Source organism: Periplaneta americana, chromosome 9, assembly GCF_040183065.1.
Source record: "Periplaneta americana isolate PAMFEO1 chromosome 9, P.americana_PAMFEO1_priV1, whole genome shotgun sequence".
NCBI classification, from domain to species: Eukaryota; Metazoa; Arthropoda; class Insecta; order Blattodea; family Blattidae; genus Periplaneta; species Periplaneta americana.
In genome coordinates, this window is record NC_091125.1 from 40,673,469 (window position 1) to 40,698,352 (window position 24,884).

Below are 24,884 nucleotides of genomic sequence, written 5' to 3' on the forward strand. Positions count from 1 at the left end.
ACCTGCCACTGAGGCTAGATTTTAGTGTTTGCAATGGAAGTTTTATTCCCGTAAACCTTCATATAGCCTATAATGTAACTCAATGTCATCAATCGACCCTGATAGGATATGTAGTTTAGTGGAGTTCCTGAATAAAGAATTATGCAGCTTAAAGCAGAATGGTCATCAGTTAAAACGTTCATGATAACGGTTGATATTTCACAAGTTAATCTAAGATAAAATGCGAACGTTACGCTCGTGCGAGATGCTGTTCTGCAGTGTAAAGCGGTTGCGTTCAGGAAACCGCTGACTCTTGTGAAAATTGGACGGGCTGAATCACGATTACTGAGTCCTTCTTTCTGAACGTGGTCCAATTTGTCGCCATGTTTCACCTGCTAATGGCTGATATGTTTCCGATATCTCGTTATGGCCTCGACAGAATCTCGAGGGCTTACCTCATAGTTCGTTTTATTAATAGTCGTTTAGTTCTTCAGGACGCTGTTATAACGTAGACGTAGAGTGTTAGGAGAGCGTTGAAAATGCATTTTCGCTTTTCACATATAGCCTTTATAAGAAAAGGGAACAATTTGTTTGTAGATTCTGAATGTAATGTTAGACCTAGCCTAGTCGAGTGAATCTCAGTTTTGTACGGGTCGATTTTCTTCTGCACCTTTTGATTATTTTGACCTCTTCAGGACATTCACCCATTGTTCGGGATTGTATACAAATTGGACATGTCTTTTGACATAACTTTCAACGTGGTCAAAGTCTTGATCAGATGGAAGCATAGTGTGACCGGCATGGAAAAAACGTGTTCTATGATCTCAAAACGGCCGTTTGCAGCCAGATATATCCAGAAAGAAACTACAGACCAGTTCTTATTCTGCCCTCCACAGTTATCACTAATCGTTATCAGTCTTCTGTTTAATGTTTAATGTCTCAAAATGTTTCTTTAAACAGCTCACAACTTTTTCTGTACCTCTTCCGCTGTGGACTCATCCCAAAAGTAAAAGCCTTGTTCCGTTTGTATTAATGCATTCAATTTATTTGCCAAATTGATTATTTCGATAATATTTTATCTTTCTTCATTATTTCCACGAATATAAAATTATTAACGGAAGGGGAATCATCGTGCTATCCACACGTTACATCCATACTGGTAGGATGATAGATCACCTCTGCTGAAGTATGTGGACGTGAGGTCAGAAGTCGTCTTGTAGACTGACTTTTGTCCTCTATAGACTATCACGCGCAGGATTATTTATTTTATTGATTTAATTATATATATATATATATATATATATATATCGGGTGGAAGTGAAATAACCTTGGTGATTTTCAGAGTGAGTAGCTTATGTTGTATGTAACAAAAAGTGAAATACTATAATACTATATTAGTGGAAAGTTCATAGTTTTCTCAGAAAAAAATGTTTTTCCCAAATGTTAACACCCTCTTATTCGGTAACTATTGCGAGTAGGATAGTGATTTTTGTCCGTATCCATAGAAAATCTAATAAGTAATAATGTATCCCTCTGGTATATTTCAGTGTTGACGGTTTTCGTGTAAATTTAAATTAAAAACCACTCATTTCAAGCCACTGAACGATGCGAGCAAATTGCAATGTCATAGCGAGAGAGAAAGGTTCGCGTACAGAGGCATACCTGAGTTCGTTGACCTCTTACATCTCTAATACGAGAAGTAAGACGAATGTCTTATCGGCGATGTTGCCAGTCTGCTGAAACTTGCAACTTAATTTTCTAATTAACCGTGCATTTAATCACGAAACGTAATATAGGTTGTATATTCCTTTAAGTGTACCTTATCGTCCCTTTCAATCTGCAGGGTTATTTCATTTCCACTCTGTATATACTGTATTTGCCCATTTGTTTCTGAAGAATTCAATATATTGAAACTAGATTATAAAAAGACAAAAGGAGTGGGATCAACGTATAACAAAAATGTTGACCCATAGAATTGTTAATACTGGTCGAGATGGATTCCTTCAAGGGCGGAGAACACAGAATAGATGGTGCAACTCATAATTTGGGTGAAACAGACCATACCCTGTTTTTCGCCTATTGCTTTCCCTTCCAGCTACAGGACTCACAGACTAAATTCCATAGTAACATCTGATAAGTAAAAATAAGGAATATTGTAAAAAATACTCTTCTGATCATCATTCTCGTCACCCGTCATATTATGGAGGCAATTTATTACTCTTAGAGGTGCGTCCACTACAGATACAGACTTCAACTCCTTCAGATAAGCATAATTCCGTAACAAAAGGACTTAGATTATCATATCTGAAGTACTGAGAACCAACAAATCAATCAACCTGCTTTCGAACCAGTGAACAGTTTTTGATTGAACACTATTATCTCTACTTTCTATTACAAATATAGGTTGTATTCTTTTATCGAGTTCTCTGTTGCGTAGTGAAAGCACGGAATGAATTTTAGCTGAACATCCACTTCAGCTTCAATAATAAAATTGTTATTCTTGCTCTAATTTTCTTTAGATGAAATTATGATTATCGTCATAAACATGATGATGATAACGTCGGAAATTTATATATGGCAGTGCGATAATGGGAAAACCGCTACAAATCCTGTCCCGACATCGTCTTTCATTTTCAATTTCCAGATCTGTCGAGGAGATTATAAAACGCGAAGTTTTTTTAGACATACTTGAAATATGGTTGTTAAATTTTTAGGTAGTAGTTTAGTATTCTATTTAGTATAATAAAGGTGCGGTAATTTAAAATATTATTAAACTTGTCATATATCATAGTAACCATTTTAAATAACTTCTTTAAAACGTTAACTGAATTTATTTCACGACGGTGATACAAATTTTACGTATATTGAAATGTAAAGTTTGGCACCTTTACAAAATTAGCAAATATCATTGTTACTCATACAGTATCTTCTAGAAATTCTATTTTGAAATATATGTGGAACTGATTTGAAAGAATGCAAGTTTCACGTCATTTTCAGGAATTCTATTAAACACCTTTCTCTTGCGCTTCTGAAAGAGAAACGCCAGGACTAGATATACTCGTACTTACGAATTTCATCATAATTACAAATAAATAATAATTTAATAAAAAATTGGTATATATCTGACATTATAGAAAATCAGAAGAGTTTCATTGAGTTCTACAGTTCCTTCTGTAATATATGTAAACTGTTTATAGTTTTAAAAATTGAACAACATGGTAGACTATGCTTCGATTGTGCGTCCACTATGTATCTATGAAAACAATGTAGCCTATTTTCTTATTGAGACTGATCTCATCTTGTAACTTCTTTTTCTTCTTAGTCCGCTATATTCTCTGTGTTCTCATGATGTTTCCCTGTAGTCTCAATGAAGATATTGGTCTGCAGAGACATTAATTCGAACAACAGGTAACTTCATGGGGCGAGAAACATTGGCCGATAATTTAATTTGAAGGCCTCTCAATAAGGTTTAAACTTGTGAATTTCGAAACTAACGGGATATCATTATACAACCGAAGACAATCACTTCCAATCTTACAAATGAGAGGTTCACAACCAGAGTGGACCAAGTCCTTCTGGAATTATTTTGAGAAATTGAGTCTTAAAGTTCCTGGCTCATGCTTAGTAACCTTCACCTTCCATAGAAAATGTTGCTCTGTGTGGAGTAACAAATGAGTTATGGACTTGGTTTGTTATGGCAATGAATAAATCTAAGTTTTCTTCATCCGAGATTGTATTAATCCACAAACTGACCACTGGTGGACTTGGTCCACTCTGGTTGTGAGCCTCTCAAATATATTAAATAAGTATATAATAAATTTTCAATCTTAAGACATATCAACTTGCAAATGTTTATTTGCTATTTAATTAAATAAGTATATAATAAATTTGCTATTTAATTAAATAGCAAATAAACATTTGCAAGTTGATATGTCTTAAGATTGAAAATTTATTATATACTTATTTAATAATTCACTAGGCATATTGAAATATAAAAATGAATTGTAAAATCTCTCAAATATAACTGTGGTTCCATAACTTTAGAGTATTTATTGTATTTATTTATTTACATTCCATGGTATTCGTACATTGCTTCACAACTAGAATTCTAAAAAAAATCTTAATAGTACTATAAAGTCTTGATTATAGTCACAGTCTAGTTGAAATATATACAGAAGAGTTTTACAATATAGTCTGCTAGTTCATACAAAGTTTAGTATCAATACTTAATACAAGACAGAAATATTCATGAAGCGTTGCTGAATGTCATAAATTCACTTACTATCCATAGGGAGGCTATTAAAAATTTTTACTACCATATAACGCACGGCTTTTTGATAGCACGATAGACTTGCCGATGGAGTATGAAAGTCATTTTGATGCGTATTTATGCTATGAACTGTTGAATTAGTTGCAAAGTTTTATGATTACATACGAGGAAGGTTAATAATGAAAAATATACTAACAAGCCAAGGACACTATTTGTAGCTTTTTTTTAAATGGTCCTACACGATTTCCTAGATTTGGCACCTACTGTTATTCTAATTACTCTTTTTTTGTAGTAAGAATGTACTGTTACTATCTGTAGAATTTCCCCAGAATAGTATTCCACAACTCATTGCCGAGTGGAAGTATGCAATATTATATTGTTTTTAAGGTATTGATACTTACTATTCCTTGCATAGATCTAATAGCAAAACATGCTGAATTTATCTTAGTAAGCATTGTAATAATAATTTTCCGACAAGTCATTGTACAATATAATATAATATGAATATCTGTTTTGTTGTTCAGTCAAATGAGTTATCAGTATTTAAAAAAAAAACATCAATAAAATTTATACATATAAATATTCATTGAAGTTAAGTTTAAAATAATGCTAACGTTTTCGCCTATTTGGCATCTTCAGGCACTTTTCAAACAATATCATGTGATACATTAATTTACAGTAGATGGAATAACTGTTGGATATATACATTAATCAATCTTAAAACTAACATATTAAAATAATATTATATGCAAATTAAATAATAAACTATAGTTGAGTTAATTATTGTTTTAATATTAATTTTAATATTAAATTTACGACAAATTTAACCCATGTTCTATAGCTGTTTTAATTATTGTTGTAAATTGAAGTATAAATGAGGATTAATTGGTCCAACTATCACACATATTAAAACAATAATTAACTCAACTATAGTTTATTATTTAATTTGCATATCATATTTTAATATGTTAGTTTTAAGACTGATTAATGTATATATCCAACAGTTATTCCATCTACTGTAAATTAATGTATCACATGATATTGTTTAAAAAGTGCCTGAAGATGCCAAATAGGTGAAAACGTTAGGATTATTATTTTTAACCTTAACTTTAATGAATATTTATATGTATAAATTTTATTGATGTTTTATTAAATAATGATAAGTCATTTGACTGAACAACAAAATAGATATTCATATCATATTATAATGCTGAATTTAGTTTGTGGGTAATTTCTTTAATATGATTTTGTAAACCAAGAAATTAGGTTGTTGTTTCTATTAGGGACCTGTTATTAATTATTGGGCTTGAAATTTGCGAAGTTGAATTTTGGCAGGATTTAAATTGGATTATGTTAGTTTTGTTACAATTTAATACTAATAGTAATAATAATTTATTGGCTGAGAACCAATCACATATTTTGAGGAGAATTGCCTCTGTTGAAGATTGGAATGTGTTGGAATTATTGGCTGTAATTATTATAATTGTGTCATCTACAAATAATACTATAGACACAGCAGGCTTACTCTTGAAATATCACAATTCGTCATATTGACAACTTGCAAACATTTATGTCCAAAGCGGGATTCGAACATGTGACGGCTGTAGGGCTCTTTATAATTATTTTTCTTCGAATCACGTTGCGATCTTATTTTAGATGTCTTCTGTTGATATAAAGATGTCGCTAAATTTGCGACTCTAGTGGCTAATCGATGAAGTTTCACGTCGATGAAAGCGCGGCGTGGTGGCGGGAGTCTGACGTACTTATTGTGAGAAGAATGGCCGCATCGGACACGGCAATAACTCCTGCACGAGAACAACAAAAGAATAACCGGCTGACATTCAATTTTTCTTGTTTTTAGTTCGCGTCTCTGCCACCTGTTACCTGTGTGCGCCACCTGTCAGCGCCATCACGCCCCCCTGCTGTTAGCACCCCGCTGGTTGCTAAGTGACTGCCACAACAACGCGATCTTGTCGTAGATTGCCCAAGTGATTGCCTGGCATTAATAATTGACTTGAGATTCCTTATTTATTAGGAGTATTTTTTTTTTGTAGATTTAAGTCTTTGTAATTCGAACGTATTTCACATCTGTTGTAAATAAATAGGCATGATATAAAATTTGATGAAGTTTACAAGAAAACAGTCATTATTTAACCTTTCTAAACTGTCCAGTATTGTACACTCAAGAAGGAAATTCTTTGCTTTATACAGCAAATGTCGTGTTCATTATATGAACAAATGTAAGTCATGACGTAGGTTCCTTTCTTTCTTATTTTCCATCACCTTCCCCTTATTCGACTTACACAACACTGTGGATAGGGGAGGGCGATTATTTGGATTTCATACTAGACATCTCACAAATGCGGGTCTCCTAGATCATGGAACCGGCATGACGCAGGGCCAGCACCGAGGCATCACAGGACAATCACAACACAACGGACAAATACCCAGTTCTGTGGACAGAAAATAAATTCCATCAGATTCAAAATACGTACACTGGATTCCATTAATGCCGTCTCGTTCTTTAGTCGTACTGACAACGAAATTGTGTCTTCTACCCTCATCCCTATCGAGTACGTGCAGCATGACTCGCCTGTCTTGTGCATTCCGGTTTTCAGTGGTGTTCATTCTAGTATAGTAGCTACAAAATTAGAACTCGTTTGCGATGTATCCCAACATTTCAGCAGTACGGCGGCACGCCACTGCTCGTAGAAATGGCTATAAGTGTGTGTCTGTTATATACACGCGAGAGAGGGATGGAGTACAGACTATAAACAACTTTAGAACTTGACGGAATTAATGAAATTGACTGTACAAGAACTATGTCACTGAAGAGAGTCTTCCGAGGAAAATAAAATTAACGCATAATATGTCATATATGGTAAAAATTCAACTCTACTCGTCATTAACCCCACCAGTTCAACGAAGCTACTCAATTCCACCTTGCAGATTCAAGAATCCACCGTCTCTGGAAGTGTTAGCTACAGAACAACAGTTTTGTATTGTAAAATTTATGTTTTGAACTTTTTTCTCTCATGCTTATCTTTTCCTTTCGCACCGACTGAAAATCCATTGTGATGTAGGGGAGGATATAGCTTTAGACAAACATTAGACAGGCACACATTGAGGGCCACCCTGGTCAGTACGACACAGAGCCACCGCTGAAAAAAATACAGGACAGCACATGACAAGGGAGAAAAACCCAGTCCCATGTACGGATGATAAATGTATTCCATTTCGAGTGACGGGAATCGAACCACGGAACGCTTGGATGGGAAGCAGATAAACTATCTACGGACACATGCTGACGGAATTTATGTTTTCATATGAGCTATAAATATTAATGTATTTGTATTTGAAATTTTTCTTCTAAATATAGAGTTTGAGAAATGGTCAAAAGTGTATAGAAATAAAAGGGCAGGAAAGGAAATTGGATTCGAAGTTCTATTAAATCTACAGACAACAGTGAGCTCGTATCTTCAAAAGGGACTAGGAATTGCAATGATGGCCAGTATTAACTCTCACATCGAAATGTGAAATAATTCATAGGAACGACGAAGAAAGAGTCAGTGTTATTGTTTTAGTCAACTGTTCGAAGACAGGTTTGGACATTGTAAGTGACGCGAATAAAGCATCACTCATGAGGCAACTAAGCCAGGAGATAGTTTCTTTTCCCTTTAATTTTATACATTGCTGACTAATAAGGAAATAGAGGATGAAATGCATAATAATAATAATAATAATAATAATAATAATAATAATAATAATAATAATAATAACAATAACAATAATAATAATATATGTTTAAATGTATAATTAAAATCTTTATTAGGCCTAACTATTGCATTCAGATCTGAGCTCGAAGTTACCATATGTGTTGCAACAGAACTATATTCATGTCCACACTTACAGAATATGTATTACTAATTTGTTATCAGTTCATTTTATACGACTTAATATTTAAATATAATAAAAGTATAAACGTTAGAAACTTAAAAAAAAAAGTTCAGTGTATTAAAATTTGCTTTAAAACGTAATATGCTTTAATATGTCGTTCGACCGTTTCAGAGTAAACGGATTGCTTTTTGAGTTTTAAAGTTTTTAGACTTTTATTCTATTTATTACTCTTTTCAGCGACCTTCAGCGGTGGTTAGCCTTCCTTATTTCTACCGGCATGCTGTAGGGTTGTGTTATCGTGGTAATTGTCAAGATCGTAATGGAAATAAGCGGATAAATTAAATGAATAACTTCTGAACAACTTTACTTGTATGCATCTCTTTCTCCTACTTTAATCTTTCATGAGTGCAATACGCCGGAGATTACGGATCTAAAATGCCGCGTGTTACTTCGCTCTCTACAGGTTTGCTCCGCCCGCGTTCTTCGGATCAAGCGTGACGCGACCGCACTATACATACCTAGCGCAAAGAAAACGGCAGAACAAGCATTGTTTATTGTTTACAGTTTTGCAGATAATTCGTTATTTCATAAAAAAAAATTTTCGCATGAGGGGAAGAAGAAAGTGGACTGGAAAGCGTCTCTGCCTTTACGCTTTCACTTGCAGCTAGCTAGCAAACTAATTCTCGCCATAATGCTCTTACTATGAGCTACGGAGCACGCATGGATTTGGTTTCAAGAGTTAAAGAATATCCTGTATTGCGAACGCAACCAAGTTCACTGAAACTGTAAGAGAGAAATTTCCTGCGGCTTGAAGCTTTAGGGAGCACAGAAAAATTTTACCTAGCAGTAAGCTGTCATTGCTCTGCTGATACTTGTTTAATTTATGACAGTCAATCATGTGAATTCATAAGCATTAGGCCTACATCCAGTATAGACGTAAAATATGTGCTAGAGAAGATATCGCTGGTGAATTAATATTGTCTTTGGCCTGTTTTTATATCAGTGAAATTCGGAATTAACAGTTTATTTGTTTAGTTTTTTAAAGTTGTAACCCACGAAATAAATCGCCACGTTTTTTACTCAGTCGCAAAAATAGCTGCAAAAAGGGATGCGATCTCAAAGCAGAAATTGCACGTATTTAGGATACAATAAAAGAAGTGTGAAAATGTTGATAAAGTAAGGAGCTTGATCACATTGTTACACAACGGACAATAAGAAGAATTTAAAGGGGCCTAAGAAACCATTTATCTACATCTACCAATGATATGTTGGCAACAGATGTTTGTGGTCAATGAAAGTGAGGCACAGAGAGCTGTGGTAGATCATGCTGCTGCTGGTGGTAATGTGATGTGAGCTGCATGGAAGCCGCAGAGTTAAGTATGCAGCTTTCCATCATGAGATGGACAGCACAAATTACATTAAGTGATTAAGGCAGTGTTTCATACCAAATCGCACACCAGAGATCTGTTTCGCTGTTTACTGTTCTTGTAAATTGTAAACTTTGTTTATAATTGTAAACTTAAGTTTTACAGTCTGACTTTGTAAATTTGAACTTTACATAGAAATTCAAATCTTTTCTAATGAAATTTTGCATACTATTTTTACTTGGTTATTTAACGACGCTGTATCAATTACGAGGTTATTTAGTGGGTTATTTAACGACGCTGGATCAACTACTAGGTTATTTAGCGTCGATGAGATTGGTGATAGCGAGATGGTATTTGGCGAGATGAGGCCGAGGATTCGCCATAGATTACCTGGCATTCATCTTAAGGTTGGGGAAATCCTCAGAAAAAACCCAACCAGGTAATCAGCCCAAGCGGGGATCAAACCCGCGCCCGAGCACAACTTCAGACCGGCAGGCAAGCGCCTTAACCGACTGAGCCACGCTGGTGTTTTTTTTTTCGTACTGTATAAGTTTTTTGTTTCATAATGGAGCAATTTTAGAAATGTGTAAATTTTACTTGTAAAGCTGGCACATGGTCTGTAAAGTTTAACACTGCAACAAATTTTGCTTAAGAGAAAAAATATATTTTGGATGCTTCAAATCATCCTTATCATCCTTCTTCTTGAAAGCTACCTAAATGTTCCCGAAAACAAATTTCTTAACCTAAAGAATCGATTGGTGGAACTTCCATTGGACAGATTACGATCTGAAATTGTGACATGTTTTTATGCTTAAGCAAGGGAGCAAGTGGTGTAATATAAAATTTATTTTAGATCTTGTTGTAAGTGTGGACATAAACGTAGTTTTGTTGCAACACATTTGGTGACTTAGAGCTCAAATTTGATTGGAATAGTTAGGCATAATGAAGAATCTAATGATACAGTATATTTAAAATATATTATTATGCAATTCATTCTTTTTATTTCCTTACTAGTCAGCGATGTATGTAATGGAGGGGTAGAGGAACTGGCCAGCCTATCCCATTACATTCTCACTTAGTTGCCTCATGAGTGATGCCTTATTGGAGTCACTTTTGTTGACCTGGGACTGCCTATCTCGTTAAATAGCTCAAATGCTAACTTAACGTATTAAACGTACTAGGTGCGGTTAAAATTATTGCTTTATAATAATAATAATAATAATAATAATAATAATAATAATAATAATAATAATGGTTTTATTTAACCTGGCAGAGTTAAGGCCGTAAGGCCTTCTCTTACACTCAATCAGGATTAAAACTTGCTTACATAGTTGAAAATAAAAATTGGATCAGAATTAAGTAATTACATGCTGATACAATTTAGGTACATAATGAGATCAAAAGAGGTAGTTACATAAAAATTTACCTCATAAAATAAAAATAAACATAGTGAAATACATATTAATGTTGTTGGAATCAAATACGAATCACATAAAACAGAAGCCGATAATTCAATAAAAAAATGTACACAGTAAAAATGAAAATAAACACATTAGTGTACATATTAGTATTAGATTACAATTAAGTAGGATTTACATAATTAAACCAGAAACCGACAATTGAATAAAATGTACACAAAAATAGATTAGTAATAAAAAAACAATACAGTGGGATACATATTGGCGTTAAGTGTGATAAATAAACACGATTTACATGATTACATAATAAAAATAAGAAACAAAAAAGAAAAAAAAAAGAAAAATAAATACAGTTGAACACATTCCATTAAATATTTGCAACGCGTTAGATCTGGCAACTCATCATAAGATATTTTTCTAATTTACATTTAAAGAGAATTAAAGTTCGGCAGCCCTTGACTTCAGGCGGCAGAGAATTCCAGTGACGAGAAGTAGCAACAGTAAAAGATGAAGAATAAAGAGATTTTTTGTGTGTTTAGTGTGTTTTGTGCATATAATATAGGTTAAAATAGGTCAAGAGAATTTAAAATCTAGGTGAATTTAAAAATGAAATTTTCTTCACGATTCGTAGCTTACAATAGCATTACTTTGAAGTTCTTCTACATATCTATTTAGTCCTCTCTACCTTGTGATGTTTGTTTTGCTCGTTACATGTGCAGACTTGCTCATCTCATTGATTTTTAAATAAATGACTAACACAAAGCACTAACAAAACTGATCTAAACAAAGTAAAATCAGTGTATTTTTTATGAAATATGATGTAAGACTCAAAGGCGTATTATGGTTAACGGCATATTATGGTTCATTAGTACCGCTGACCAATACAGTCACTTCCATATAAAACATGTTTACAAATAATGAACTCCTTAGTTCTGCACAAAACAAATTTGACGGAACGACAAAACGAATATATTGCTCATATTTGGCGAATTTTGGCCAAGTTTGAATTTTCAAATTAGAACCTAGGTCGCATATCTCATTATTTCCTAGTTTAGTTGCCTCATGAGTGATGCCTTATTGGTGTTATTTATATGGTTCAAACCTGTCTTCGGACAGTTGACTGAACAGTAACCTAGGTCGTTTAAGGTATATTTGTATAGGAATTTCGAAAAGAAACAACTTTTACTAAAACTTCTTTTCTAACTTTCATTCTTTATACACAGTCATAGAAAAAATGGAACATAAATTGTAAAACCGGTACCTACCTCCGTTTCGGTTACGAGACAGTACAGTAGTGCTCTTGTCTGGAGCAATGGTATTCTGTACATTGTTTCCGAGCGAAAGTACATGATAAAGCAACATTTAACCACAATGAGGTAAACTAATTACTACAATTCAGAATTAGTAAGTACAGTGCAGGTGTTGCAGACCGTGAAAGCAAGTCAACTGGCAATCGACAAGTCAATTTCAACAGTTTTTTATTTTGCATTGGGACAGTCAATAATTCTATTTTTATATTTTTTTAATATCAATGGTCTTCAGTCTATCATTTTTATTTTTTTGAAATCTTATTTTACTAACGTAGCTTGGCCTCCCTGTTCTCCTGACTTATTCCCAAATGACTTCTTTTGTAAAGGCGAAAAAAATCGTGTACCAGATACGTTCATCAATAAGGGAAGACGTAAAGAGAATTAGAGCAGCCTGTTGGTTCTCTCAAATCGTTCTGAAATCCTCCAAGCAAAAAGGAATAAGGAAGAGATCATAACTTTGTTTGGAACAGAGTGGTGGACATTATGAGCACTTATGAAAACTTGTATGGGAATTAGTATTTCCAATATCACAATGATTAATTTTTCTTTATCACAGCATGTTTCATATTAAAACGGAAATATATTTACAATTTATTTTTCTTTCTTCTTTGATTGTCAATAAAGAAAGAAAATTACAACAAAAAAGTTTTAGTAAAAGTTGTTTCTTTTTAAAAGTTATATCCAAAGATACCTTACACGATCTAGGTTCTAATTTGAAATTTCAAAGTTGACCCTGGTTAATCCTACTTCCGGTTTTCCCCAGAAAATGGAACTATCACCAATCTCATCCTTACATAGGTTTGGATTACAATGGCAACAGGATTTCTCCGATCCTGAAGACCATTACGATATCGATTTCGATTCCTGGAATGGGTGTGGCGTCATTATCTGTATGAAAACAAATCCTTCATACTGCTGAAATTAAAAGCATCATCTCACTGTCTCTGTCAGACTCATAAAGACGCAACATAGATAGCGGTGAGTAGTCGATGTTTTCAGGTTTAACATACATGCATAACAATCCGCATCACGGAATCACTTGTTTATTATTTGTTTATTCTTCTTATCTCGCCCTCCTTTCTCTCTGACATAATCCAGGCTCAGAAATATTTTTGTCCACTATAAGATTTTTTCGTGAACACCCAGTATTATGTTGTTTTCGAGAAAAATGAAAGGTGATATGGGTGTTTTGAAGCATATTATATATTAATTTCATTTCATGGGCTATTGGACATTATTAAAAAGTTACATTAAAGTAACGTTTTGTTCAGTGATCTCAGGATTGATTCCTCTCAGAAACTACAGCGTGTTCATAACGCGTGCGTCCGCTTCATTTGTAATGTTCGATACTACGATCATATCTCACTTTCTTTCGAGAAGTTATTATGGCTTAGGTTACATGAGAGGAGAAATCTGCACTCACTTTCACTCTTATATCGAATTATGCACACTTCATCCCCCTATTATTTATTCGCTCGTTTTCATACTCTCTCTCGCTATCATAATATTAATACTCGATCACAACGCGATAACACGCTAGAAATTCCACTTCACACACCATCCCTGTATTTCTCATCTCACTGTCGCTACCTCTCGTCACTGGAACTCTCTGCCGCCTGAAGTCAAGGGCTGCCGAACATTGAAATCTTTCAAATCCAAGCTAGAAAATTATCTTATGACGAGTTGCTAAACTAACTTACTATTATGACAAGTGTTGTATTGCATGTTTCCACGTATTCACATTTATTTTATGTTCTAGTGATATTTAACTTATTTTATATTTTTGTTTTCATATTTTCCGATAATGGTATATCTATAATGTGATAAGTAGAGCTATATATAATCATAATTTTCCTTACTGTGTGTACTTAAAAATATTGTATTCATTGTATGCTTTGTACTGCACTATTTTATTATTAGGCCTACTATTAGTATTATTATTATCATTATTATTATTATTATTATTATTATTATTATTATTATCAATAATTGTCTTATTTTTTTATACTTTATACTTTGTATGTCTCATTTATTTTGAACTGCTGTTCACATTTTATTATGCTTTTTTTCTTTCTTATGTCTGATTTCTACTTACTTGTTGTTTACATTTTATTATTATTATTATTATCTTATTCAGTTTTGTGTGTAAAATTGTAGTGTACTTTGTAAATTTGTAGTGTTTTTTGTAACGCAGTTTTACTCCTGGTTGAGTGTTAAAGAAGACCGTATGGCCTTAACTCTGCCAGGTTAAATAAATCATTAGGCCTATTAATAATAATAATAATATTATTATTATTATTACTATTACTATTATTATTATTATTATTATTATTATTATTATTAATGTTATTTCACAGCAGCTATAGTGATTTAGATGAAGGTATTGAAATTCATGAAAGAAGGTGTAATATTTTCTGAGCCAGAACTAACGACATATTCATTTCAGTATATGAATATAATGAAATGTTTAAAATAACATCCGATGCAATGGAAACACTGTCGTAAGACTTTTTTAACGCCGCGCGTATTAGTATGTCATTTGTGACTCTGCTTACTCTTTTGGCGACTTTGACTAAACATTCTGTTCTGAGATTGGGGCACCCGTTAGGTTGGATTTTGTTCGCTCCGTATGATAGGAGACATGATTATAGAATTAGGCAGGATTGGATGAAGATGAAGGTGGTAATGAGGCGAAATGAGCTCGGAAACCGGCACTGAAAGTGACTTAGCATTTGCTCTTAATGAGTTGAGGGAAACACCGGAAAAGCCTCAACCAGACAACTTGTCCCGACCAAGATTCGGTCCTAGGCCCGCTAGTTCTGCATCAGGCAAGCCGACACTGCTTTAAAGCGATGAATGTACTGCTACAAGATATAGAACATCACATCCAATATCTAACAAGGAAAAGTATAGCCTAATCTCAAAACAACTCTGTATTACTTCGTATTGAATATTTACTGAATGACGGTTCCATACAATGACCATCTGTGTGAAGACGTCCTTTTCCTCCGTTATGTCTGTCAAAACTGAAATCTTATTATATCATTAGTAAATATTGACCCATTCTGAGCCTGTTGAATTTGAAGATTCCTATGACCATTTAAATCGTTGACCAATCAGAGCATTGATATAATTGACCAACCACATCACGAAACTCCAGTTTCGGCAATAGGCCTATAACAAAATCTGTACACTTTAACATGTTTTTAGTCGGTCATTTAGCGACGTTTATTCAATTACTAATTATTTAACGTCGTTGGATTTGGTAACCGAGATGATACTTGACGAGATGAGGCCGAGGATTCGCCATGAATTACATGACATTCACTTCACAGATGGGAAAAACGTCGTAAAAATCCCATCCAGATAATCAGCTCAAGCGGAAATCGAACCCACACATCAGTGCAGCTTCAGATCACTAGGCAAACGCTCTAGTGCTCGAGCTACGCCGGTATTTAACGAAATACCAATTACAGATCACTACCAGTAGGGAAATGCACTCAGGATAAATGGGGTAAATCATTAGGTGTAACTTGCAAATAATCGCATTGATATAGTGCTTACACAGTGATCTGCGTTTCTCATAATCATTCTTATTACTTTTTTCTACGATAGTGCATAAAGTTGCGTTTTACTCACTGTTATCAGTACGTAAATTGAGCCTTCAAAACACTAATGCGTAAAAAAGTAAGTAATCACTGTAGGCACTGCTATTCATTTTACACACTGCCAACAAGTTAATGCATAACTTCGATTTCATGACGTAAATATTACACGTAACACAAATAAGTAACAAATTTAACATTCATATTTACATTTTATCAGAAATAATTATTATTATTAATGTGACTTAATTATTATTAATGTGACACTAAATAAATAAATAACATCAAACAATAATCTCTTCTACTGGAAGTATTAGGCCTACTCGTTGCACGAATGATTGCCGATTTCGAGAGAGGCATTGGTGCTGCGTTATACGATACGATCCAGTGTTTATGCTTTAGTTCGCCTACTGGCCGCCGGCAATCATTCGTGCGACGAGTAATAACCCTTGTGCCACTGAATAACAGAAATCACGCATTTACATATAGTAATAGTAATAATAATAATAATAATAATAATAATAATAATAATAATAATGAGACCATGAGGAAGGCGGGAAATAGGAAAGAGTGGAGAATGCTGAGTTTTCAGTGAAATACCTGCCTTTGGCAGAAAACTGTGAATGAAAATTAAATAATAATAGGCATAATAATAATAATAATAATAATAATAATAATAATAATAATAATAATACAATGCTGTCTGAACTTATCCAGTAAAACGAATGCTAGAAGAGACAGTATCAACTCAATGCTAAAGTAACAAAACTAATAAAGTAACGGTGAAAAATTAAATACGTACGTATGTATTATACGAGTACCGGTACGTGCTCTAACTGTGCACCTTGATACGAGCTCTAACACGACGCAGGTCCATCGCTGTGGAGTAACGGTTAGCGCGTCTGACCGTGAAACGAACGAGCCCGTGTTCAAATCCTGGTTGGGACAAGTTACCTGGTTGGGTTTTTTCTGGGGTTTTCCCTCAACCAATTGAAGCAGAATTGCTGGGTAACTTTCGGCGTTGGACCTCGGACTCGCTTCGCCATCATTAATTTACATATCATCATCATCATCATCATCATCATCATCCATATCATAGCCTGGGTTAAGTCCACGGTGCTCCGTGCTTTTTTTATTTATTTTATTGGGTTATTTTACGACGCTGTATCAACATCTAGGTTATTTAGCGTCTGAATGATATGAAGGTGATAATGCTGGTGAAATGAGTCCGGGGTCCAGCACCGAAAGTTACCCAGCATTTGCTCGTATTGGGTTGAGGGAAAACCCCGGAAAAAACCTCAACCAGGTAACTTGCCCCGACCGGGATTCGAACCCGGGCCACCTGGTGTCGCATTCAGACGCGCTAACCGTTACTCCACAGGTGAGGACTGCTCCGTGCTGTACTTGTACAAGATCGCGGCCGTTCGGCTACCCAATCATTCACAAAATAGGCGTGGTAAGCACAATAAGCCTCAGACTGCAGTGCGAGCCTTCGGTTCCCTCCTCCGTACAAGAGATGAAGACAAAACAGCACGATGCAGTACAGATGCTGAGTCGCCCTGTGCAACAGTTCTCTGTGATCAAAGTTCAGGCGCCATGTAGCCTCGCAGTGAGTTGCTACATAATATATTTTTTCGGTACTCCTCTGTATGGGACATTCCATGTGAAATCGTACAGCAAAAAACCTTACAACTCTGTAATTTCTCGAAAAAAAAAATATATATGTATAGAGGAGTAGGAGATATTTTATTGTGTGAAATCTGTTCTCGTTTAAGTTCAGTAGTTTTCTTGTTATAATGCATTACATTCATCGTTTATCTTCCTGGAAAATTCTTCGTCACGTACAAAGACAGGAATTTGAAGTCCATAGAACACACCTTCAGAGCCCATTTCTTATTTTTATCGCCAAATGGTACTTCAAAATAGGTTTTATACGTACGCCTCACAAGCGTTGTTACATTACGCCTTTGACGAGGAGGTGTGAAGCAGCCACATAACATACGTAACAGAAGGCATCATGCTTATTTACAAATAAGTTATATGAAGGGTACACGGGAAAACGATCAATGTCACATTTCCATTAAGGGTGAGATAATGACCTATTTCAGTATATTACTGCAAAATTTATTGGTGCTTCTACTGAAAATGAAAAAAATGATGAGTGTATCCGTGGTTTTAATTCTCCTTTATCACTTTCGGTAAAAACAACAGTAAAGTTTGTAGTAATACAGTGAATTAGATAACGACATCATCCTTAACAGAATTGTGACCTTGGTCTTTTTTCCCGTGTATCCTTCATATATCATTGAAGAAGCCATGAGCTCATTTTAAAAACATAAAAATATGCCTTTTGTTAATCAGAACTTTTTTATATAAAAAACTGTAAATAAACTAAAATTATGTTTATGAATTTAGTGTCTGTTTAGGTTAGATTTGAGCTTCGTTGTCCACCCATCCCCAGTGTAAATACCAATGAGGATAATTAAAGCGCGTACCAAGAAAACCGATTTCAGATTTAAATCAGCGATGGAAAGAATGTATAGAAACAATAGAAAAATCTGGCTGCCTCCGTGGTCTGTTGGTCAGCATGCTGGCTTCCAGATCAGGAGGTCCCGGATTCGATTCTCGGCCTAGGCTCTCGGTGAATTTTTCTTGAAGAAGAGGAATTCCCTGGGTGTCTAGAGTCTGGAAACTTGTATGAATGTGAGTGTGATTGTGAGTGTGCCGGGTTAATATAAATTAACCAATCATCACAATATAAAAATATGTCAGGACTGTCGCTGGGCAGTAACCTGAACACACGTTTCAGCGTCACATTGTTGACAAGTAACTCCATCTGTTAGCACAACCATAAAGCATCTAATAGATGCTATAGAGTTACCAACAACGAAAAAAAAAAAATAGAAAAATCTCATTCAACAGAAAATGATAAATATTTATTGCCCAGTGTAATCCAGACTGTCGTTTTGACATATTCAAAACTGATCAGTCGTTCCAAATGGTGAGACACTACTGAATATGACTTTTTCAGCAACAGTTTATCGCATACTGGTTTATGTTGCAGGTGTTGGCGAACGTCGTTCTGCTGGCCAGCACGAACGTGGCTGGAGTCTTCACGCATTATCCCAGCGAATTAGCCCAGCGTCAGGCCTTCCTGGAGACTCGCCAGTGCGTGGAGGCCCGGCTGACAACGCAACGCGAGAACCAGCAACAGGTGAGTGGCTCGCGCCAGCGACTCATCTGTTGAATCCCATCGTGCCATCGATTTCTATTCAGAAGTGTGATTGTGGTGGTAGTGGTAGTGGTGGTGGTGGTGGTGGTGGTGGTGGTATGAGCTTATTTAACGACAAATTTGCTTGTAGATCTTATTCAGCGTCGAAGCTTTCCTCATTCTGAGGGCAAAGCATAAACATTTGAGGACTTGAACATTTTCTTCTTCATCATGGCATTGGAGATATGAGACTTATATGAGTGTCAAACCCCTACGGTGGTTGAGTGGTCAGACCTCTGACCTGTCACGCAGACGGCCTGGGTTCGAGTCCCGGTCAATCCATAGTGACACTTGTGGCGGACAAGGTCGCAGTTGGGGTTTTTCTCGAGATTCTCCCGTTTTCCCCCATATTAGGCATTTACATAATTCCGTCACCATTTCTCCATTTCGTCTCGTCAATTCATAGCATTCCCTGATCGCCGGCTGGCGACGCACGGAAGGGGCTGGCCTAGGAACGAAAAGGGATTTGCCTGCTCGACACCTGGGTACGCAGCGAACCTTAGTGTAGTCAGCCGGTGTGGGTTTGGGAATGCGCCTAGCTTGAGGGTTAGCGCAATAGATCGTAACAGGTCACAGTGCTGGGCCCCCCTCCCGTAAATTTAATTCAATTCATTATGTGACTGACAAGCGATTATTTTTAAAAATCATATCTCGAAGTGTAGGCCTTCTCCGGATGTAGAAATTTATAGGCAGATTTCTTATTTCAAATGGAACGTGTGGGGGGAAAAATTATTATGAAAATCCATTATCACGTGGTAAGCCTTCCTTGAAAGATCCCCGTAACGTAGGTCAACAGATCGAGAGCCTCCACATAGGATAACTGAGTTTATTACATCGACAACTGACAAACTTACATAGGCGTGTTCTGCGCTACATTCGGAACTACGACCGTGCCTTTCATGTACCATTAAGGCGGCTTCTTAATTTTAGCAGTCGCACGGGCTTGAACCGACATGATTTCAATTCGTAGTCGTATTTTTTTCCGTACTAACAAGGGAACTAAACGCTTTTGGTCTCATAAACATTTATCGTTCTGCGTTTATGTAAGTTGATCATGTAAAGTTAAGTATCATAAAGTGAACTTGTTCAACTCTCCAAGGTTGTTGAGCCATTGACTGGAAATTTGGAATCGTCCGCTTAATTAGTTGATGTATTTACCTTTCTCTACTTTCGTTACATCGCAGCGCTAGCTCAATGCGTAGTAGACGTGAGGCTGCTAATGAAGAAGTATCAGATTCCAAACACGTTGAGTTTGTTGATGCAATAAAATAACGCGCCGTATTAAGTTAAATAAGTTACAACGATAATTGAAAAGAAAGGCTCACACAGTAAACGAGTTCAAAACGACAATGAACTCGTGGATCTTATTATTAATAATAATAATAGTAATAATAATAATAATAATAATAATAATAATAATGTTTTATTTTCGCTGGCAGAGTTAAGGCCATAAGGCCTTCTCTTCCACTCAACCAGCCTTAATCAATACAATACATAAATTTAAATTACAAATATTTACACTACACTTAAAAGGTTCTCCAGCAATATTCTTCACTACATATTTATTCGGGATATCTTAATTACTAGCGTTACGTCTTTACGTCTATGCTGTAATACTTAACCGCTATCTGGCTGGAATAGGAAAAGAAAGACAGCGCACAACAAAAAGGCAGCAAACGAGTTTCGTAGCCAATAATTTGACAGTATTTGAATATTGTACAGCTTGGCTTTGTTATATGCAGTTTACACTTACTTACAAATGGCTTTTAAGGAACCCAGAGGTTCATTGCTGCCCTCACATAAACCCGCCATCGGTCTCTGTCCTGTGCAAGATTAATCCAGTCTCTATCATCATATCCCACCTCCCTCAAATCGATTTTAATATTATCCTCCCATATACTTCTCGACCTCCCCGAAGGTCTTTTTCCCCTCCGGCCTCACAACTAACACTCTATATACATTTCTGGATTCGCCCATACGTGCTATATGTCCTGCCCATCTTAAACGTCTGGATTTAATGTTCCCAATTATGTCAGGTGAAGAATACAATGCATGCAGTTCTGCGTTGTGTAATTTTCTCCATTCTCCTGTAACTTCATCCCTTTTAGCCCCAAATATTTTCCTAAGAACCTTATTCTCAAACACTTTTAATCTCTGTTCCTATCTCAAAATGAGAGTCCAAGTTTCACAACCATCAGAACAACCGGTAATATAACTGTTTTATAAATTCTAACTTTCAGGTTTTTTGACAGCAGACTAGATGACAAAAGCTTCTCAACCGAATATTAACACGCATTTCCCCATATTTATTCTTCGTTAATTTTCCTCCCGAGTGTTATTTATATTTGTTACTGTTGCCCCAAGATATTTGAATTTTTCCATCTCTTCGAAAGATAAATTTTCAATTTTTATATTTCCATTTCGTAGAATATTCTGGTCACGAGATATAATCATATACTTTGTCTTTTCGGGATTTACTTCCAAACCTATCGCTTTACTTGCTTGAAGTAAAATTTCAGTGTTTTCCCTAATAGTTTGTGGATTTTCTCTTAACATATTCACGTCATCCGCATAGACAAGAAGCTGATGTAACCCGTTCAATTCCAAACCCTCTGTATTATCCTGAACTTTCCTAATGGCATATTCTAGAGCGAAGTTAAAAAGTATGGCTCATAGTGCATCTCCTTGCTTTAGCCCGCAGTGAATTGGAAAAGCATCAGACAGAAGCTGGCCTATACGGACTCTGCTGTAAGTTTCATTGAGACACATTTTAATTAATCGATGGTCTCATAAAGTCGTGTTCCTGTAAGCTGTTACTTTTCTTCAGTTCATCTCAATATCCTCTAAGACAGGTTTCTATTATACACATACAACAGTGAAATAGCTCTTGTCTTTACATAAAGAGTGAAAGGTAAATTTCCATACGTATAGGTCATAAATCCCTATGCTTCGAAATTTCGACTTCCAACTTTGGTAGCGCATTGTATTGCCGCTATATGGACCGTCACGCCCTCGCTAGTATCTTTGCTTTATTCGAATTGAACCGATTACTTTTGAAAGGTCACATATCCACCTTTGCCAATTTTACAGGAGAAGCAAAAAACTGTTTATTTTGCTAATGGTACTTTGTAGTGTAATCAGATATTTTTATTCGACGACAAAGGTGTTAAGTTACATTTAAATGCATAAATTAATGGTAACATTACTAAAACTTAACTGTAAAAAAAATAATATTTATGATGGACTCGTGTAAAACGTAATAAAATGAATTTGTACGTTCTTAAATGTGTTTGAACTATTATTGACTAACAAATACTTATGAATGTAACTGTTAAGAACATTATTTTGCTACGGCAATATATCTTAATTCTGAAATAAAGCAATTTAAAAGCACGAAAGCTTTTAAGTTTCTTCATTAAACACTTCCCCTGATGTTTTTAGTCATCTTCATTGTTTTTTCTTCTATCGGCTACTGGGGAATTTCTTAATAAAATTGAAGATATTCAGGAAGTACCTACTGCATACCTTGGCTGACATCTTCAACTTTCCTCTTATTTATTGGAACTTCTCCATAATATGATTTACTTTAAAGTAGTTTCAAGTCATTAGGATACATCATATTAGTTCTATGCAGTAACTTGAATAATGTGTTATTACTCCATCAATATATTCATATGCAACCACTGTAGGTTTACCCGGGGACTTAGCATCAAAAACCATAATTGAATACTGTGAAATTTAAAAATATATTTTGTGATCTTTAGGCACTCCTTTTCCTAATGATTCAACTACTCGCCACTTTGTAACTGTTGTAAACAAAGAATGGAATCATGAGATTTTATATTGTACATCATGCAAAGAATGATGGGAAAAGAAGAGAGTTTGTTACTGATAGGTCACATGTCCTGAACACGTGCCCTTTCAATAATAAACGGAAATTTCTTTACACTATAACATTCGGTAGAGTGCACATAGGCCTACTTGTGCCTTTTCTTCAGCAAACGGTGCGCTACAAAAGAAGAATAAAATATAATGGTGGTCATAACTCAATTTATCAAAAAAGTGGACATGTGACCTTTCAATAATAATCGATTCAATTATGTCAAAGATTACTAATATCCTTTAAAAAAATTTTTTTGCAATGTATATAGGCTGTGTTAACCAACAATAGTAGTTTCCTGCCAAATCTGGCAGTTTCAGATCGTGAATAGTCAAAAAGATTCAAGTGACTGAGATAGATGGGAAGTGAGGACGTTGTAGAAGTCTCTACAGCGTTTTTTACAAGCTTATTCTTTCCTTTTCAAAACAGGGGAACTTCCGTTTCCGAGTACCGTTGAATAACGTTATAGCCCTATAGTGAATCTGTATATGCATGTTTTGAATTTTATTAAATATTACAGTATATTTGCGCAGATCTCGGTATACTCGCTTCCCGCCGACATGATATATTATCTTTAGACGATGTCACTGTGGTCTACGTAAGTCTTCTTCAATATAATAAAACTTTATTAACAAATTATACCAATCCCTAAAACCATCATAGCTAGCTAATATATGAATACGGTTTTGTAACACAAATATTTATTTACGTTTTTCACTTGCAATGTGTAGCCTATAGATCCAATTCTTTTGCATGAAGAGTGAAAATTTGTTCATATTTTCAGTAATTATGTAACAATTTGTAAGGTATACATTCTGGAATAAAGTAAATTGCATGAATAGAAAGCTCTTTATTTGCTCTTTTATTTTACATATATATTTCAGTTGCATAACTTTCACAGGTACAGACTTATTGGCATTTAACGATGATACGCGTCAGTATGATTTACATTTTGTGTCTAGCGCAGGCTTGTAGATAAACGTTATTCAATTTTAAAAATGATCACAACCGTCCGTGTTCTAATTATATATATGTACGTAACATAATCACTTGCATGTGTATAATAGAGAGAGAAAAAGTCGATCTAATCTGATTTATGTAGATGTATTCAGTATTATTGAAAACTTAAATGTTGTATAGTGTTGGCATAGGCTTCAGCGGCTGCTGTTCATGGGTTGTGTAGAGTTTCCGTGCTTGTGAGACAACGCGGCACAAGCCCGGAAAATCTACATAACCCATTAAATGAAGGGTTCAGGACCATAGTGGTCTAAAACCGTAGAAAACAAGGGTTAAAATGAAGTTATTACCATAATTCAATGGAAACATATAGCAAGTAATATAAAGCATACACATTAAAACTAAATGGTATATCAATCTTCATTAAACTATGGTATTCACTTAACTTTAACCCTTGCTTTCTCCGTTTTTAATAAATGGCGCTTGGCCCACTATGGCTCTGAACCCTTCAAATGTTGTACTGTTTTTCATAAACACACTCTAGCTGTGAGCAGTAAATAGCGGACCGTGATACACAAGTTTTATTTTTTACGAAGAGTTTTATTCAATTTTATAAAAATTAAACACGATTAATTTGTAAGTGTGCATGGTAATTTATTAGATTTTCTTTTTCGAAAAAGTGAGGAAACCCCTGATTTGAAACAATGGGCCATAACCTGCAGATGGTACCGTGGTTCGGTTTAGTGATGATGATGATGATGAGGATGATGATGATGATGATGATGGTGATGGTGATGGTGATGGTGATGATGACGGCGATGGTGGTGGTGGCGATAATGGTGATGTAATTGTGGTGATGATGATGATGATGATGATGATAATGATGACGATGACGATGACGATGACAACGACGACGACGACGACGACGAC

General features: G+C 35.3%; 1 protein-coding gene across 2 annotated transcripts in view; it reads left to right on the plus strand.

Annotated features, from left to right (window-relative positions):
• The window catches only part of LOC138705851 (adenylate cyclase type 6), an 896,572-nt gene that overhangs the window by 791,707 nt on the left and 79,981 nt on the right, over window positions 1–24,884 (plus strand). For both annotated transcript variants that reach the window (XM_069834532.1, XM_069834533.1), the window contains exon 8: window positions 18,911–19,060. In XM_069834532.1, coding sequence (XP_069690633.1) covers window positions 18,911–19,060 — 150 coding nt within the window. The remainder of the gene's footprint in view (window positions 1–18,910; window positions 19,061–24,884) is intronic.